The sequence below is a fragment of the Anguilla anguilla genome, chromosome 7, assembly GCF_013347855.1.
Source record: "Anguilla anguilla isolate fAngAng1 chromosome 7, fAngAng1.pri, whole genome shotgun sequence".
NCBI lineage: Eukaryota > Metazoa > Chordata > Actinopteri > Anguilliformes > Anguillidae > Anguilla > Anguilla anguilla.
In genome coordinates this window covers 22,278,126-22,298,248 of record NC_049207.1, presented here as the reverse complement: position 1 = coordinate 22,298,248, position 20,123 = coordinate 22,278,126, and the positions used below count along the sequence as shown (strand labels likewise).

At 47.2% G+C, this 20,123-nt stretch overlaps 1 protein-coding gene across 10 annotated transcripts in view; it reads right to left on the bottom strand.

Moving 5' to 3' along the window:
- The window catches only part of dysf (dysferlin, limb girdle muscular dystrophy 2B (autosomal recessive)), an 89,745-nt gene that overhangs the window by 11,756 nt on the left and 57,866 nt on the right, over nucleotides 1–20,123 (bottom strand). For 4 of the 10 annotated variants that reach the window (XM_035426214.1, XM_035426213.1, XM_035426216.1 and 1 more), the window contains 6 exons: nucleotides 5,700–5,798; nucleotides 3,655–3,783; nucleotides 3,130–3,285; nucleotides 2,660–2,751; nucleotides 1,709–1,879; nucleotides 1,346–1,488 (listed from right to left, as the gene is read on the bottom strand). In XM_035426214.1, coding sequence (XP_035282105.1) covers nucleotides 1,346–1,488; nucleotides 1,709–1,879; nucleotides 2,660–2,751; nucleotides 3,130–3,285; nucleotides 3,655–3,783; nucleotides 5,700–5,798 — 790 coding nt within the window. Of the gene's footprint in view, nucleotides 1–1,345; nucleotides 1,489–1,708; nucleotides 1,880–2,659; nucleotides 2,752–3,129; nucleotides 3,286–3,654; nucleotides 3,784–5,699; nucleotides 5,799–6,319; nucleotides 6,332–14,257; nucleotides 14,318–20,123 lie in introns of all 10 variants that reach the window. The other 6 variants (XM_035426208.1, XM_035426212.1, XM_035426209.1 and 3 more) reach the window with 2 other exon arrangements.

The window sequence follows — 20,123 nt, the reverse complement described above, 5'->3', positions numbered from 1 at the left end:
GTGTCGAGGCGTGTGTGTGTGTGTGTGTGTGTGTGTGTGTGTGTGCGTGTGTGCGTGTGTGTGTGTGTGTGTGTGCGTGTGTGTGTGTGTGTGTGTGTGCGTGTGTGTGCGTGTGTGTGTGTGTGTGTGTAAAGCGAGGTCCTCAGAAAACTGCCGATCCGGTTATTTTTCCCCGTTTTGAAGCGGAGCAGAGACGGGCTCCGTGGCCAGGCGGGGAACATGGTGGCGCCCAGCCGAGGGCGCTATAGCCAGCGCGCTCCGCGGTCCAAGCCAGAGCGGAGACCGGTGACGCCATCGCGAGGAGTGATATACGCGCTGTTAATTTACACAGTGTGTCGGAGGTATCGTACACTCACTCAGCTTTCTTCTCCTTTGAATCACCTAGTGTTATTCTCATAACTCAGACGCAAGCAATTTCTTCCACTTTTATTGCTCGAGTAGGAATAGCTGCAAATTAACTTTTTCCCCCCCACCCCACCCCGCCACCCTCCACCCCGCTCCCCAAACCCCACATCCCACTTCAACCCCTCTACCACCCACATTGAGAAGATATACACCAGCAGGATTATATGCTTCATCAATGTAACTGATGCATAACAGACCAAAAAACCACTGCATGTGCTCAAGTTTAATGATAGAAGGCCAGGAAGAGGCTGATCAGTCCAAGACTTTAATTGCCCTACCCATACACATATACGTACATACCTACACATATACAAACTTCCACATGTACACCCAAGCACACACAGTGGGCCATCATTACTCTTGGAAATTCTGTATAGGCTCCGTGTGTACGGTACAGGTGCCACAAAAAGCTGAAGTGAGTGTAGCTGTGTTAATACTGTTGCTGGTGTAGTGGTAGAGAGAGGAGGAGAGTCTAAACTGGGTTTACCCCTGGGGTTGTAGGGGTATAGAGAGGTGGAGACAGTTTAAACAGGGCTTAGCTCTACTGGTGTAGGGTTATGGAGAGGTCAAGAGAGTCTAAACTAGGTTTATCTTTGTGGTGCAGGGGTATAGAGAGGTGGAGGTAATTTAAACTCAGCTTATCCTTGCTGGTGTAGCAGTATGGAGAGGTGGAGACAGGTTAGACTGGGTTAATCCTGGCTGGTGTAGGGGTATAGAGAGGTGGAGGCAGTTTAGCCTGGGTTTATCCCGACAGGTGTAGGGGCATAGAGAGGTGGAGGCACTTTAAACTGGATTTGTCCCTGGTGGTGTACGGTATGGGGCAGTGGAGACGGATTATACTGGGTTTATCCCTGCTGGCGTTGGGTTATAGAGAGGTGGAGGCAGTGTAGTCTGGGTTAAAGAGAGTGTAAATGAGGTGGGCTGATGTGAGCATGCTCACCCAGGTCAGCAGACGTGTACTCCTGGCCCCTGAAGAAGACACGGTCCTGCTTGTACACAGGCAGCTTGTAGTTCCTGCGCTCACACAACCTTCTCAGCAACTGGGACGGCTTCAGCTGGTCTCTCCACTGGTTTACCCCCGACCTGAGGAGGATAGGCCTGTTAGTGCTCATGGGATCTCATATAACACACACACACACACACACACACGCACGCATGCGCGCACACACACGCATGCACGCTCACACACATACACAAACGCACACACACGTATGCACGCGCACACACACACACACACACAGGTATAAGCTGCGACTCATAGACATCAGGATTGGAACACAGAGAGTTTTGGGGAGTGACGCACAGACAGTATGACTGGGGGAGTCCGCAGCGGCCCCCGTATCGGGACAGGAAGCGATTCTCCAGGTCGATGAAGGTCTCTCCGATCTTCTCATCCTTGGACAGCATGTCATAGTCATACAGCATGATTCTCAGGTCCTTCTCCACTGGGAGAGCACAGGTCAGCTCGAACATCCTGGAAAAGTGAGGAGACACGCCAATGTTGGTCATTCATTCATTCATTCATTCATTCACTCACTAGTTATTTCTATCTATATTTCTCTTTGTTTAATGGAATCATTCCTTGCTTATTAATTCATTTTTTCATTAATTTCCATCGTTAATATCTGCTTGCGTGCTGGAACGACACCTCTCTCTTACATTATTTCAGACTCCTGGCATCTGAATATTTTACATTATTTTGTGCTTGCAAAGCTGGGGATTACTATTCAATAAGAAATACAGGCATGTTAGCATGCTGTACATGTGCACATTTGGGGAAAATGCAGTACTGCTGGCTTTGCTCTGTACAATCATATATAAAACCGATATAGCCACCAGTCAAAGCAAACATGTTGGTTATAATAGGCTGCCAAGTAAGAAATCACGTCTCTGCTATGATTGAAATCAGCTCTTTCGAAAAAGTTCTGTTCTTGTACTTTAGTAACTCTTCGTGACACTCTTCTGCCAAGTCACTCGTGAGCCCCTCCCTCATTACTGAGAGAATACTGACCCCTGCTGGCCACAGACACCCACACAGTGGAGCTGACACTTCTGCAGCACCTACCCAGGCACCAGATGTCCTCATGCAAAAATGTACCTTAGCTATCTATACGCACCCTATATATGCTTATATGTCCCTGAGAATACACTTACTTTGCTTGTATTACCATTATGTTATTTTGAAGCAGGGAAAGAAAGAAAAAAGAAGTAAAGAAAAAAAATGGAAAGAAAGAAAAAAGAATGTGTGGCATACTTTCCAAAAACAGGGTCCAGTGTGCACGGGATGTAGTTGTCATGGTCATTGATGGATTTCTTTCCAAGAGTAATTTTCACGTAGGGGTCACACTGCACAGAAACAAGCGCACCCACACACAGGACAAACGGAGATCAACTTGTGGGTTCTTGCTCCTTGAATCCATTACATATACAGGCTAATATCCATCACAGCTGTCCAGAATTACTGTCATGAGACATTACCATCTAGTCCATGAAAAAACTGTAAGTCTATAAACAGACTGATATTCAATGTTGTAAATCAATTAGCAGGAGCAAATAAGACTTGACACTAAAACTGAAAATAAACTGAAATCTTTCTGACTTTGGCACACACTGAAAATGAAGCACAAAACTGAAAGTTCAATACGCTTCATTTTTACAGGGTAGGACAGACAGTAGGCTAAAAAGCAGGTCAGTGATTGGACAATGGTTCTGGGCTCCACCCACCTTTCCGTTGGCATCCTTTGGCTGCAGTCCCGTGGCCTGGATGATGTAAACCCGCACCAGGCACTCCTCGAGGCCGTTGGGTGGAAGCTGGCGGAACTGGCGAGGGGGCAGGGGCAGGGAGGGGTCGTCGGGCAGGGGGTAGATCTTAAACATCCCCTGAGAGGAGGGGGGGAATCAGAGTCAGAGATGGAGAGAGGTCATTCTCTGCCCCAGAGCAGTGCATTACAACTTCAAATGTGGCAGAGAAACAAGCACTGTGAAATACATGTAGTACTGGCAGAACATGGATCAGTTAGTTTGCTTATTTTTTTGGTTCCAGTGTCCTGTATTCTTTTAGTTTTAACCTTTAGCAGAGTCACATTTCCCTCTGCACTGCTCCACCAGTCGGCTCAGATCTTCCAATGCATGGATCGCAGGGCAATCATAGACACGTGCACTCCATGTGAGATGAGAACTGCAGCTTTTTCATGTTCACTAATCCCATGCTTAGGGTGGTGTAACTTCCTGTCACATGACCAGCCTCACCTTGAATTCTCCCACAATGGAGGGGTCTTCACTGTCGTCCTGAGTCTTCCCTCTGTACAGTTTGAAGGTCTGGCAGAAGTCTGCCAGCCCCTCGAACCCTTCCACCTTCTCCAGCTCTTTCCCGTACACCTACAGGGAGGGCAAAATGAGTGACATGCTAATGGGGTGGCCTACTTTTCTGCTTAGGGCCATTCAATAAGCAGATAACATTCTGTTATGATTTAAATGTCTAAACTGAACTGTAAGTTCACTCTATTTTATGTAATGTTTCACAGCACAGTGGTTCCCAGCCCTGTTCCTGAGTATCCACCATCCTGTAGGTTTTCTCTCCAACCCTAACAAAGCACCTCATTCAACAGCTAAAGATCTAGTTGAGCTGCAAATTAGTAGAATCAGGTGTGCCAAATTAAGGTTGAAATGAACACCTACTGGATGGTAGAGATCCAGGAGCAGGGTTGAAAATCACTGCCTAAGGAGATAGTTTGTGGTCGTGTTGTGGGGATGGGAAAATTAGCTTTGCTAGACTGATGGTGGGGAAACAAATTTCAATGAGTTAAAAGCACATAATTGGTCACAGTATAAAGGCTGTAGTCTGTTGTCATACCTGCAATGTTACATAACTGGATATTCAGAATAGTCTAGTTTCTGTTTTAAAATGTTCATGTAGCATATTGGAGCTCTTTGATGCACTGCATCAGTGTTTTCAGTGATTGATGGGTAGCGGATACACCCAAAAGCAATCCCAAAACTATTTTGTCTGTAAAAAATTGTGGAAATCACGGACGTACAAATGTGTTTTAAAATGTACAACGTGTACGACTGTAGCCTGCCCTCAATGAGGACATCTGTCTTGTGAGTGGTGTCGCATAAATCACATGACAAAGATACAGACATATGCTAAACAAACAAATGTGGTAACAATATGGCAGCTACACATTAACAGCAGGTCAAATTAAAACATCATAAAATCAACTCCCATGAATCAAAACAGAGCTGAATGCTGAATGATACTTACAAATCTGATGAGAATTATTTTTAAATCATTAGAATCATTTGAATATTAGGAGAACCGTAACTTCCTCCTCACAAAACCCATTATTTAAAAATAATTTCTGACATGCACACGTCGCTTTCAAACCAAAAACGCCTGTGTCCCCAATGACAAAGAACGTGCACTATAGCTTGCTCCCTACAGCTGATGCTTTTTTTTCCAGAAACAAAAGACAAGGTCTAAGAAATATATTGGTGGAATTAATAGACATTCATAAGAATAAGGTTGGAAAGAGTGGCTCATATCGAGGCACAAGGCGCAGAACTGGCTGCTCTATGATGTCAGCGCAGCGGTGCCCGTTAGCACGTAGCGCTTAGCCCGTGGGAAGAGGAGCCCCGTGAGGGAGGGGCGGGGTCAGCCACTGCAGGACCCCGCTGCTTTGTGAAGAGAGCTACTGTCCTCCTCAGCCGGCTGCCTCACTCCTGCCGTACGGGGTGAGAGGTGTTACCACCCCCCCCCCCCCCCCCGCCCCAGGCTGTCTCGACGCCTGACGCTCAAACGGACGATTTGCGCTCCGAACAGGATGATGTAAGTGAACTACGCCAGGATACCCTGAGTGCGTGTGTGTGTGAGAGAGAGAGAGAGATTGTGTGCGTGTGGGTTGGGGGGGTTGCAGAGATGTTTTTCTGTGCTGTGACTGGTTTTGAACATTGGATTTGACATATTAAGAGTGATTTTTTAGAAGACACCTGTGAAAAATGTCAGTAGGTGTTCATTTGAGTGAAAATTAAGGTCGGTGGTTAAATTGAACCTGCCATGCCCGTCAGGTATATGTGATGTGAGGAAACTGTGCTGGCATGTGGCATACATTCAAGGATTATTAAACTATTAAGCCCCTGTTTGTTTTAAGGGAACAACCCAGGAGAGGGAATCAACAGAAATGACAGAAGAAAATCAGGTGGGCAAATGAGTAAGGTGTAGGCACCGGGAGATGGGTGCCCATCATCTGTTGTGGGAAGAAAGGCATTATGGGTAGGGTTGAGAGGGCAGGTACCTGCAGAGTGTCAAAGCCCTTTTCCAGGTAGGTTCCACATTTGTGTCTCTCTCCAGTGGAGGCATAGAACTTACTCCACCAATCCATGAACTCTTCTTCCTGTGTACAAAGAGGATGGTCAGACTTTTAGACTCCTGGATCAGTGTTAAATTTAGAGACACAGGCTAGAGACCATGACACTTAGATTAGCATGTTCTTAACTGAACATTCTAATGCTGATGTAACAATGAAAGAGGTAACTGAAAGCAATGGAGGTCTAGCACATTTACTTGTCTTGGAATCCAAAAAGCACAATGATGAACTCCAACTCTAATGAATGTTCATAACAAAAAAATAGAAAAGAAAAAGATTCACAACACTCCACTTGACTGACATGCTTTACAATGGCATACATGAATAAAAACTAAGATCAGTTTGTTTGCAATCATGCTGACATGATTTCATGAAGTGAAACACTATCGACTAAATAAATTCCCCATTTAGTCAAAGGTGCACCTACTGTATAGAGATCATGAAAATCATTACCATCTTTGGCCATCACGTAAAGTTTTGATTCACAATTTGAGGAGGGCTTTTCATCTTAATGTATGGTATGCCATTTGGTATTATACCCAACTTACCCACTGCATCCTCTGCGTCTCGCATTGTGTAAAAAGGATAAGGTTAGAAAGAGCATGGATGGTTTATAATATTAGTATTTCTTTAAGGTTTAGCAAATATGGAAACTGGAACAACTTTCAGCTTCACCATAAAAAAACGTTGTCAACTACTTTTTAGTTGTTTTATGGCATGCACATGCATAAATTTACACTGACATTGTAATAGGTTTGGCCACATATGATTATTAATAAGGGTTCTGCAATGTTTAAGATGAACAATGGGAGCACTTTGTCCTGTGACGTGCGTACCTATTAGCACCTGACTCTATGTGGCACAAACTGGAGAAAATCTGGGGTAAACCTCAAAGTGAATTATCCCCACAATCACAGAATTATTCCCAGAACCAATCCCAGAGGGTCCAGTGTACAGAGACAGATTAATGGGCCTCTTAAGCAGAACAAATCATGTTTTCAACCAATCTTTCCACCAGCTACGGGCAAGGAATAATACGGAGGAAATGGAGAGAATCAGTCACAAATTTCACCCAGTTCACACCCACCATTAGCTCCACCACCAGACCCAGTGTGTGAAAGGGATAATGACTGATTCCAACCTCACTGAGTGAATCCAACATCCAGTGCTCTCTGAAACACACACACACACACACACACACACACACACAACACGCACGCGCACATGCACACAATGCACACGCATGCACACACACATGCATGCATACACACACATACAGACACAAATGCACATATACAATTACAGACAAATAAGCACATGCATATGAACATAGAATACATACACAAATATGCTCCCTCACACACACACATACACACACACAGGTGCAGACTCATCACACACACACACACGTGCGCACACACACGTGCAGGCGTCCCTCCCGGTTCGGTGAAAGTCTGAAATTGCGGAGTAACCCAATGTTTCTCAGCAGCGTAACGAGCTCTGACTGAATACCAGACCAGGCTCTCCTCTCTGACATGTGTGCCATTTAACTCCACCGCAGTCTGACTGGGAGTCTGCCAGGCAGGGAATTCGGAACCCGGTGCCAACAGACCAGGGCCCCCTGGCTGCCAGTTCCCATCATTCAGGGGCCAGGCTGAGCAGGCCCCCCTCCTCAGGCCCTTTAACCGGACCCAGTCAAACATATTACTGAGTAACCTCTGGATTATCAGGAATGAGATAAAATTCTAATAATGTGACAGGAGATGATTAAAAAAAAACACTGCGAGCACTTCCAACGCTACCCTTTATTAAATGTTTATATTTAGGCCGTAACAAGGGCAAGCTTTTTCCACATTGCATACAAGCAATGATAATGAACATGTACAAAGTCGTATGACAGGACACTAAAACTCAGGGGTTTACCCAGAATCTACTTTCAGGAGAGCCGGAACAGTAAAATAGCATGGAGCCCTCCGATTTTGGCAAGCGGCACGTTTCTCACAGAAAGAACACAAAGGCCAGCCAGTGCTGACGACACCATCCGGCCCCAATGTGGAAAACCGCAAGGAAAATACCAAAAAAAAAAAAAAAAAAAAAACGACTAAAAAAATGATCACAAAGATTTTGAATAGCGCCAGGGGACAGATTATCTAGTGCAACGGTTAACTCAACACATCATCCCAACAGCGAGACCCCGCACACCCATTCTCCCACACAGGGCCAAAGCTGGAAGCAGACCTATGACGCAATAAGAAACAGAACAAAGGTCCCTAACATGGCCGAGGACGGCTATGTGCGTGTCTGCACGACAGCGCGCGCTCAGAAACACAGCAGAGACTTCGCCTCACAAAGAGACTTTCAACATTTTTCTCACACATGCCCATGCCCACGCCCACGGCCTGCGTTTTTCCAAACCTCTGCCTGCATTGTGCTCAAACAGGAAGGTAAAGGGAATATTGTAAAGCCGCGAGGTTTGGCGGGAAGGGGAGACTTGTTTTATTCGTGCATTTTTTCCAATGATGTCACTGTGCAGAAAAGGAGCTGCACGTGCTGGGCCCTGGCCAGTGTTAAGGACCAGGGGGTCAGAGGTCAGGGGTCAAGGGAGCGAAGCTAGCGCTCATAATAGCATAGATCCAGAGCTACGGGGTTGAAAACCACCAGACTCTGGACCAGCATAGCCGCCGCCACGTCGGCACGCTCGGTAAAGCCAGGTACACGGCAAGGGGGTTCTCTGTTCTCTTCCAATTCTTTTACAGAGGATCAGCCAATGCAGAAGAACTGGCTCACGATGCAGCGGTTCGCTCCCCAGCTTCTGCTCTTACACCAGGGCTGGGGCCCGGGGCTCTGCTTCCGTCTGCCGCCCCCCAGTTACATCTGCGGGGATCTAATGAAGTCAGCCTTCGCTGTCATAACAAGGGCTACGGGCTGGGATTCTGTCTGTGGATGTTTTGAGAGCCAAAGAGTGAGAGAGGGAGAGGTGTTGGGTGTACTGTATGTGTGTACAACGATGGTGGGCTGCACACTGGATGTGCCAGAGTCCAGGGGAATGTTGGGTGAGCTGGAGGAGAGAGGCTGGGGTTGAAAAAACCCACATGGGGGGAAATGATGGTTGAATTCACCCAGGTGTGAAAAAAATGTTTGGCTGATTTTACCTGGGTAGGGGGAGGGACACTATTATTCGTAGAGAGGGTCTGTAGGTGAATATTCAGGGGTGAGAAGCACCTGCTGAGTAAATATTTGTGGATGAAAGGGGGGATATGGGTGAATATTCACAAGTAAAAAGAGAGTACTGGGTGAATATTCACAAGGAAAAAGAGAGTACTGGGTGAATATTCCTAAATATACAGGATTACAGAATGAACATTTCTAAATAGAGGGGATTCTTGGTGAATTCTGCATGAAAACACAAGACATGGGGCAGAGGTGGAAAGTCCAGGGGTCAGAAGTAAAAGTCCTGCCATGTGTTTCTTTCTCCCATGAACTCAGCTGGCTGATTTCACTAATTAGTTCTATGTACTGGTTGAAGAATTGTGCTAATTAGCAGTTCCAGGTGACTGGAACAAAATATTGGGGAGCACTATTACTTTCTGGATTTATACGTTTATTATAAAGTAAATTTGGTTTGCCATTGCTTTAACTAGCATGGGGGTGAAAACAGGGAAACTCAATATTCATCTACAGTGAGTACCGTAATGCTTGGGACAAAAGAAATACAATATCTTAATTTGGCTCTGCATCCCACAATTTTAGATAGTAATGAAACAATTCACATGTGGTCAAAGTGCAGATTCACAGCTTTTATTAAAATTTTTTATACATTTGGGTTTCAATTACAGCACGTTATATACATAGTCCCTCTCATTTTAGGGCACCATAATGGCTTCACAGGTGTTTCTGATTAGACAGGTGTGTTCAATTGCTTTCTTAATGCAGTACCAAGCCTTGATTCTAGGCTTTTGGTTGCCTTTGGAGTGTATTATTGGCATTTGTCAACATGAGGACCAGGGTTGTGCCTATGAAAGTTAACAAAACCATTATGAGTTTGAGAAATAAGAAGGAAACAGGCCAAGTGATGACTGGCCAAGTCATTCAACAAATCTGAATCCAATTGAACGTAGATTCTGAATCCAATATTCATATGCTGAAGAGAAAACTTAAGGTAACAAGACCCGAAACAAGCAGGAGCTGAAGATGACTGCAGCACAGGCCTGACAGACCATCACCAGAGAAAGTACTCAGCATCTGGTAATGTCTTTGGGTCACAGACATTTTTAAGCAGTCACTGCATGCAAGGGATATGCAACAAAGTATTAAACATGACTACTTTCATTTATGTGACATTAATATGTTCCAAACACGCATAAAAGTGCTGTCATTTCAACATGGTGAAACCAAAATGTATAATAATGTGCTTTAATAAAAGCTGTGAATCTAAACTTTAATCAAATGTGAATTGTTTCATTACAAATCTAAAATCTGTAAAATACAGAGCCAAATCTTTGTCCTAAACATTATGGAGGGCACTGTGTATCACATGCATTTAGGAGATGCTCTTATCCAGAGCATCTTCTAAATACATACAGCTGGATGTACAATGAAGCAATGCAAGTTAAGTAGTTTGCTCAAGGGTACAATACCAGCTTCCTACCTGGGAATCAAACCTGTAACCTTTCAGTTATATACATTATGCTACACTGCCATTTGTATTTATCCCCATCCAACAGAACTAACCATGAACACCCCCATATAGAATGAGGAAGGGAACCCAAGGAGAGAAGAAGGTAACTGCAGGTCATTTTCACAGAGCTCAGCTCTGGAGGAAAGTGGATGAAACTGTCCAGGGAGAAAATAAATCTGGCTGAGGACATACCAAAACGCACACTGTGGAAAAAACTGCATGAATCCAAGTCCATTGGCCCTCCATTATACAGAAAGGAATGATAAACCATTCTGAAACAGCCTTTGGGGAATTTGTCACATGCAGCCATAGAAATGTGCAATTTGTAAATTGAGCGCAGGTTTCAGCTGGTCCAGACTGGCAAGAGGAGCCCCTCCCCCCCCCCCCCCCCCCCTTCACCCCCCATCCCGAGTTTAATAAGCAACTCTTTTGGCGGCACAGCCGCATGCCAACGTCTGAATGCCACATTCCCACTTTGCTGGAGAGCCCAACGGAGGCTGTGATCCAGAGTAATTGTGGTCTGCGTAAATCGAGTGCTAATTTATACAACGTCGCGCGGCACGGAGCAAGCGCATGGGCAGATCTTCTGAGAGCCAGATTTTCCAGTGCATCACGTCTCGTGCGTAACATCCACCCACGGCTCTCTGGCCTACCGTGATCTGCAGTTCACACTCTGGGTCATGGGGTCTATGGTTGCGCATGTAACCATTTGGCTAAAAATAGTGAAACCGAGACAGAGAGAGAGAGAGACAGAGAGAGACAGAGAGAGAGCGAGAGACAATCTAAAAGATTGTAATATTTATACAAAGTATGTCTGGTTAGCGGATTAGCAGCATCATATAACTTAGCCACTTGGCATCTGTGTGTGCGCACACATACATGTAGCCATGCACATGACTTTGCACACACTACCAGCATATACATATGCATATACAAACACACACATAGACACATGGTGTACAGTATTCATGCACCTCTTTGGTCAGTAATTGCTTAGAAATATGCAATTGGCATTTAGGCACATCGGCTACTGTATGTTCTCCATGACTGGGTCTGTTTCAGACGACCCCAGCCTGTGCGTCTGCCTGCCTGGGCTCTCTGCTTCCGAGCCTGGGCATTATCCCTGCAGAGAGCGCGACGTATAGGCAGAGGAATTCGGTGAGGAACGCAGAGTGGTTTGGGCTCTCTCTCTCTCTCATCCTCTTTTTCTCTCTTTCATCACCCCATCGTGTGGTTTCAGTCAGATCTGCGTCCAGACGGGCCGGTTCGTCTCTCCTTCCAGATCACGGAGAGGCTGTCCCTCTTGGCGTGACTAATGAGGCTTAATTGCCCTTTACGTAGAATTTGTCACGATCAGAAGAAGAAAAAAGTTGACAAAGGGGATTGGGGGGGGGGGCAGCCATTACTCAAGCTACTGTCAAACGGCAACGACGACAAGGGATCAAGTACAGATGATCTGCATCAGGCTCCCCCGAAATGTGAAAACACATTGCCGCAAGGACGTGTCACCCCGTTCCCAAAATCACATCAAGCTGCTGCAGCTCTGTCTTCCTCGGAGCAACGCGACACACCGTAAGATCTCCTCTCCTCTTCTAAAGCCTGAATCTTAAAAAATCAAATCAGAGAAAAACCGATTAAATGCAATCGTTCTTTCTTTCCTCCTCGTCACTTTTTTGCGTCTCACGTCTGGCTGGAGGGATACGCGTCGGGGATATTTTAGTGGCCTTATTTACTTTGGCGTTGGGGAGAGAGAAAATTTAGGTTTTGATCATCTGGTTTGAATATTTTCTAATAAAATAAATATCTTTGTTTGCAGAAAGAGAAACCTCCATATCTTGGCCAGCGGGACAAAGCCAGTGCTACATTTGGAGCGTGATATAAACAAGTCACTATCAAAGGGCCCTAACAGCGTCTCAGGCTGGAAAGAGTCGCTGGGCCTGTGGTGTGACGCTGGCGGTGAGAGAACCAGGTCACATTTGACCCGATTGGGCTTGACGGAGCCAAACCCAGTCTGTCATCTCCCGGAATCTGAATCCAAATATGTGTATGAGGACACAAACACACACACACACACACACACACAAGTGTGCACACACACATTGACAAATGCAAAAATGCACACGTATACGCACATACACATACATATTTACTGACACACACGTGTGTACTCACACACATGTATGCATGCATACTCACACACAAACGCACGCACACACACGAACACACACGCAGCCACACGCAAAGACACACGTGCATACACACATTGACACACACACGCAAAAATGCACACATACACACCCGTATACACAAATACACACACACACACACACACAAGTACACGCACATCCGCACACACACGCACACACACGCACACACACAGCAATTTCATTTCAAATTCCAGAGTTACTTGGAGCTCAGATAAAAACCCCAGCACTATGTATTATTCAATTAAGCTTCCTGGGGCTTAATTTGAAACAGTGTCCATCGCATTGGCGTTGTGGAAGAGTGCGCTGTAACCAATTTCAACTGTAACAGAAGAGGGTTTTATAGGCTCAGATACAAATAATAAAGCAAATTTGGTTTGCCATTTGAAATGAAACCTTTAACTAGTATGGGGGTAGGGGTGGGGTGGGATGGGGCGGGGCAGAGAGCTGGCAGGTAGAACAGAGGCCAAACCACAGCATTCCCAAACTTCACGATCAAGCCCGGTCAAGGACCACCACCCCCCCGACCCCCCGACAAACCGTGCAACAGAGCGGAGCAGGGAGAGAAAGGGGAGCCCCCAGGGAGAGAAAGGGGAGCCCCTGCTGCAGTTGGGTCGGTGGGCAGGACCCCCGCTGAGGCTTATTTACACAGCGCCAAATGCACTCTGGAGAGCATTTAGCGCAGAACCCTCCTCTCTAAGCACTAAATCCCCCCGGGCTTACTGTAACCAGCCAGTGGAAAAGGTCTGAGAGCCGTGCAATGCGAGAACCGCGCCCTGGCCCACATCGCCTCGGAGAAACTTCTGGAGTTCATAATAAGAGCAAGAAGCACTGCACAAAAAAATAAACAAATAAATAAATCAGGAATCTGCGTGCTCTTACCTTGACTTTCTCAAGCATGTTTTCTGATTGGATTATGTTCACTGCGCTCCGATAGAGGGGCTTTGCTGAAAGCAGTGCGGCCCAATAACAGTCTCACGACCTTTACATGACAGGAAGTTGAGCATGTGGATTCTGATAGCATTCCGCCCCTTGAGCACAACACTGCATAGTTGCAGTGATGTCATCCATCTCCCTGCGATTACTCTGCTCCCGATTGGTGGAGCGGACAGCCGCATTGAACTCCGGAAGACATTCTGAGGCAGTGCTCAGGACAGACCACGACAGACATGGTTTCACTCCATTTCCTCTGACATCATCGGCCCCAGCGCCAACATGGCCACCGCTTAAGGACACTGTGAACACTGTAAATAGCTGGGGTACAGTCTGACTCAGGGGTTGTCCCAAGCTGGGGCCAGTGGACTTGGGGGGGGGGGGGGGGGGGCACACAAAGCCTCTGTTTATTATAATAATTTTTATATACAGCAATGGGAGTTGACAGAATTAACTGATAAAATATGCCACTTTTAGTTTGCCGCTTTTGTCAGAGTACTTGTCTTCCACTGGACCTGGGGGGCAGTGTGTGTGCACATACTGTACCCTCACAGGCAAGCAGACAGAGAAAGAGAGACAGAGAGAGAGAGAGAGAGAGAGAGAAAGATAGACAGAGAAACAGAGAGAGAGAGAGAGAGAGAGCAGGACAGAATCAGGACTACCATACGTACATGGAGACTGGTTCGTGAGGATGAGATGTTAATAATGGCGGAGCTGGAACCGTCTGCAGGCTATAAATCAAAACCATTTGGGTTAGCTGATTAGGAGCAGTCAAGGCAACAGCGGCTGGAACTGAATCATTCCCTTGACCTACCGTCCCATGCAACTGAAAATATGCTAATTCAAATGGCGTAAGCATTCAAGTGACAGCTTGTCCATTGTATTTATGAATTTGGCCCAATTAACTCAAGGCAGAAACAAAAGGCTGTGGTTCAATTCCAGCTGGTCTCAGACCAATGGCACACACTCAAACACGCTCAGATACACACAGAATATACACATACACATGATGCAGGCAGGATAGCAAGAGACGGATGATTCTAAACGGAATGTCATTTGTCATATCAGATAATAATACCAGAAACCTGCCATTGAAATGTTATTGAAACTGTTGAAATGTTAGAATGTTGTGATAAAAAACAGGATTGTTTTGTTTAATTATTACCATAAATTACCATACTCACATGTGAACCCACAAACACACACACACACACACAAACACACATACAAAGTAGAATATAATGTGGTTCAAATGCAATCTTGCATGATTGAGAATGCGATAATGTGAAAATGTTAGAGAGCTGAGATTCAGCTGACATTTTTAAACAGAAGAGATCTGTCTCAGTTATTTATGAGGTTCCATTTAGAAACTATCATACTTTTAAACAGGATTTGGACACAGTCATTGGTGCTCATGTCCATGAAAAGTTGTCTCAGGATGCATATTGGGCTGTGAGCCCAGCACAGGCCCTACTCTGACCCTGCTCTGACCCTGCTATGACCCTGCTATGACCCTGCTCTGGCTTTGCTATGACCCTGCACTGACCCTGCTATGACCCTGCTATGACCCATCACTGGCCCTGCTCTGACCCTGTTATGACCCTGCTCTGACCCTGCTCTAACCCTGCTATGACCCTGCACTGACCCTGCTCTGGACCTGCTCTGACCCTGCTATGACCCTGTTATGACCCTGCTCTGACCCTGCTATGACCCTGCACCGGCCCTGCTATGACCCTACACTGACCCTGCTCTGGCCCTGCTATGACCCTAAACTCACCCTGCACTGACCCTGCTATGACCCTTCTCTGGTCCAGCTCTGATCCTGCTATGACCCTGCACTGACCCTCCTATGACCCTTCTCCGGCCCTGCTCTGACCCTACACTAGCCCTGCTCTGGCCCTGCTCTGACCCTACATTAGCCCTGCTCTGGCCCTGCTCTGATGCATGGAAGACGGGACCCTGTACCCAGACCCCCCTCTCTTTGGTTTGTGGTGAGAAAGTGGTCTGCAGTCCTTGGCTCCCCTAAATTACTCCGAACCCCCTTCCCTCTGCAGCTCTTCTGTCATGTGAGCTTATTTATCATAACGTATCAATGCCCTGCCCCCAACCCCTCCTCGTTACTGACCTATCATCCCACCCAAAAAGCAACCTTCCCCCTCATTTGCAGAAGCAGCCTTCCCCCCGCCCCTGCACCTCAAATAGTGACCCCTTCAGGGAACATGAGTAAAGGCTGGACTACAAAACCAGCACCTGACCACAGACAACTGACCATACATACAGACTGACTACAGACCACTGACCCTATATATAGACTGACCGGAGACAGTCAAACCGCACAGGAGATCATAATCTTCTGAGAGGTTTGCTGCCTGTTTAGTGTGGGACTGCACAGCAAAAAGCATGAGTCAGTTCTGATAGAGTACTTTTTTCAACAATAGACTTCCTTTTAACTGGTGGAGACTCACATAAAGGGTTGAATTAACGCTAAACATTCCACCGTGTGTGTGCGTGCATGCATGCTTGCGAGCATGCGAGTGTACAGTTTCCAATTAATAATGAGGAGAGCATTAGAGAGAAGATATAGCCCAGCACTCCTGTCTCGGTGCACCTAAAATGGGAACTGCAGGCTCGTGACTCACTGTGTGCTTTAGGTTTAATTTTAAATTATTATTACCCATCTCTAAATGAATTACTGATCATTTTTGGCATTGAGTAATTCACCTGTTCCTTGCCAAAGCTGAGGTTTGTGAATTCCTGAGAATCTGCAGTTTTGAGCAGTGGGCCAGCTGCTAAGCCCAGCCGTTTGGTCTCGACTCCTGTTTTTGTAGCAGTGAAATGTTTGAGGGTCACACCGACAGTAGTCTGACTTGACTTAGTCAGAACCCTGCGGTCGTCGCTCTTAAAGCAACTTTTCACTCATAAACCACATGGAGGTCCATCCTAACGAATTTGAATCACCAATAAAGAATGAGTTTCTGAAGCATTTCTTATTTTTCCTGGATAATTTTCAAGAATCAGCTATATTTTTTAAGTATGTCTCCAATAATCATTTTACCAGATTCACAGTGGTGAAAGCAACTAAAACCCTCTCTCTCTCTCTCTCGCTCTTTCTCTCTCTCTGCAGCACTACCGTAATTGGCTGCAGACACAACATAGCTCAAATTGGTACCAGAGCCATTGTGCTGTAAACGTGCCATTGCCATTTTTGCGAGTTGTTCGGTATGAAAGCATCAGCCTCGTAAAATAACAGCCATAAAATTCATTCCATGAGGTAAATTAAAAATAATAATAATAATTCCCAAGCAGAAATTCCTCTGGAGACTCGTAGTGTAGCAGGAAAGTGTAATTTGTAGCTATTTCGGGGGATTGAAGCGGCCTATGATAAGTCTGTCCACCTGCAGGCTCTGGGTGGCCAACACTCCTGCAGTAAAATCCCCCCTCTGTCATGCACAGCATCAAAACCCCGACTGAGCCCTTCCCTTACCTTCACCCACAACATTAAATAATCTCCCATAGTGCTAAAGGCACACATATGCTGAACGCTCTGGCAAACAGAACTCAGGAAGAAGAATAACAATAACATAGACAAGAAAAGGTCTCTCAAACCATCTAGACTCTTCATGTAGCCTACTGTCTATCGGGGTAGGCAAGGAGGACAGGACCTGTGTCTGCAGTCCACGCCAAACTATTTAATTAGGCCAATCAGTTAGGTTACCAAACATTTTAGTTATATTTTGGTGAGGTCAGAGGTCAAACGGCACAGAGGAGACTACGAGTGTGGAACGGGTTTGTTTTCCCCCAAGACTGCCATCCAAGGAGGCGTGCCCAGCTGGTATGTGGACAAACGGTAGATAAACAGTGCCCCAGCACAGTACAAACCATGCTGTAATTTCACTGACAGAAGCAGTTATGTCACATCAAAATTGGGCATTGAAAAATCACTCTTTCCCTAACCTCCTCTCCTTTACAAGAAAAAAAAAAAGCCCAAAGCACTGACAGCTGAGGGCAGGAGTAGGGAAAGGGGGCCGTGTCAAAAAATGAAGGCTTATGTTGCACGACCACGTGCACGCCCATGCTAAATGCTACTGGATCCATGATCAAAGGTGTGGGAGGCGAACAGAAAGCACACCAGGGTGCTGAGTGCCAGCCGGTCAGGGGGGTCTAAGCCTGGGGCCTGGGATCTTAATGTCTGGGCCCTAGGGTTCAGGGATGACCAGGGGGGCGCCATGGTCTCCCGAACGGAAGTCATAGGGCCGAGGGCACAACATCCCAGCTGCCACCGTGGCGACAACAGTTGCCATGGCGATTGCTTTCATTGTGCACTCCCTCTCCCCTGGAGCCGACCCAGGGAGGGGATGGGAGGGGGAGGGGGGGGTGAGGCTGTTGTGGCGCCTGTGGTGAGAGGGGTGGGTCAGGCGGGGAGCAAAATTAGCCACATCAGAGGACGGCCCGTTACAGCGCCTGCCGGAGTATAGTGCCAGGGCATTAGAGTCCTGCAGAGAAACCCAAAAATGGGCCCTCTCCGCCCACTCTCTCTTCCCTCTCCAGCACAGCCTAATTAGGACCAGGCCCTAGGTTGGCGATTCTCTGTTTACGCGAAGGATCGCATCACGCTGCGCCATTGCACCGCAGCATCACGCCCCCACCCCCCGGTGTAACCGCGAAGACCACCGATCCCGCACCCAACCCTCCTCCTGCCCTCAGGCTCCCAAAATACCCATCCGCTCCCCACATGAGGAGCACCGTTTGACCTGCTCACGATCGCGGAAAAAACGAACGACCGCAGTCCTGTCTCTCTGTGGAACTGCCTCGCCTCGCTCCCTCATGCGGGAACACGTGACAGATACGTCCGTCCTCACCGGCGCACCGCGCGACCACAGCGCAGCTTTCTGTACGCGCCCGACAAGGGAGGGGGCGAGGGAAGGGTTAGGCTTGGGTTAGGTTGGGGTGGGTTAAGTTTCTCCTAATGCACAAGAGAGTTTATTTTAGTGTTCTCAGGTTTTTAAACATGGAGCACGGAGTTCTAGTGCTGGAAACTATTGGGGGTTTTTTTCCCCCATCCAGCCCAGGGCTTCAGCTGACTTGATCAGACAGAAGGTCAGACAGTCATACTGCTGCTTGCCCTTCTCATAGACCTTTGACATGTCTTTCTACTAGCAGGAAAACCCCAGATTCAGGAGCTGGGTCTTGAGCCTGCCCATTGTAGATGTCAAGGGAAAATACCAATAGGGATGAGACATGACATCACCTTTCTGAGAGAAAGCAGGCAGGAACACAACCAACCACAAAGTATGTTGGTAAGACTAATAAAGATGGTGATTGGTGGACTCTTTCCAGCCATACTTCGGAGATCTCTGTGGGAAATGCTAGATAGGAGTTAGAAAGCATCCTCCGATCACCATCTGCAGTGCTCTATCAGTTGTTACCAATGTATTTTTGTGATTGTACTGCCTCTGAGACGTGAAGGAACAGGGCTAGGGGGTAAAATAACGATGACTCATCCGGCCATTGGCCACACTCGACGGCTCATCCTGAAAGAGCGCGCGGCCTTGATGGTCCAGTGACGAGGTTCCAAACAGTAGCATAACAGCGGCACCTTTCTGTCGTGGTTGCTCACTTCCTGTCTGGGAGGCATGATGGGAACGCGGGGAGAGACGCCAGCGGCCGAAGCAATCCGGCCTCGCATTCTCCAGCTCGGAGAAACCCCAAATGTAAATTACATTAAGTAAGGGGGGGGGGGGGGGGTGGAGGATTTGGATCCCCACTACCCCCCAGGCCTCGCCACAGCACCGCAACATGACAAGTGGTAAATCAAGCCGCCCCCCAAACCATTACGCCACGCTTGAAACATCCTGCGCTTCGGGACCGCGCTGGCGAACGTGCGCACGTCTGCATGCGTGCGTGTGTGTGCGTGCGCGCGTGTGTGTGCCAGGGTACAAACCTCAGGACGCAGGAATCCCACATCGGGAGCGACTCGCAGCCAAAGCCTGAGGTTTCGATGCGCGGCACGTCTTACTCGCATTAAAATGTCTCCCGCGTTAGAGGAGCCGCCGCAGCGAGGGGGTCGGGCGGCCTTGCCTTTTCCCCTGCGCACATGCCCAGAAGACCCGCAGCCTCGTCTCGCATGGATTTCTGTGGTCACGGCCGCTTATTTATCCAGACCCAAATGAAGCGTTCTACGGCAGTCCTCAACCGCCGCTGCCAACAGACAAATCATACCGAAAAAAGCCTCCGATATAAACACATATTTCCCAACAGAACACATTGTGCTGTGGGATCGCAGCCATTCGGCGCGGTGGGAAGGTGCTCCCGGCACGCTCTGGCACATTTGCTGAACACAAGATCGAATACGTGCTCTCGGGCGCCATTTTGACCCCCTTGCTGATGATACTGGCTGCTGTTAATAACAATTAGCACACTCAGAAACACAAATAATAATTCTTGAACAGAAGTCGGATAACTGAGGAAGTTTGAGAGCAGTTCACAGTTTCACAAATTATGCCATAGTTCACCACGTCAGGCAGCAATGCCTAATAA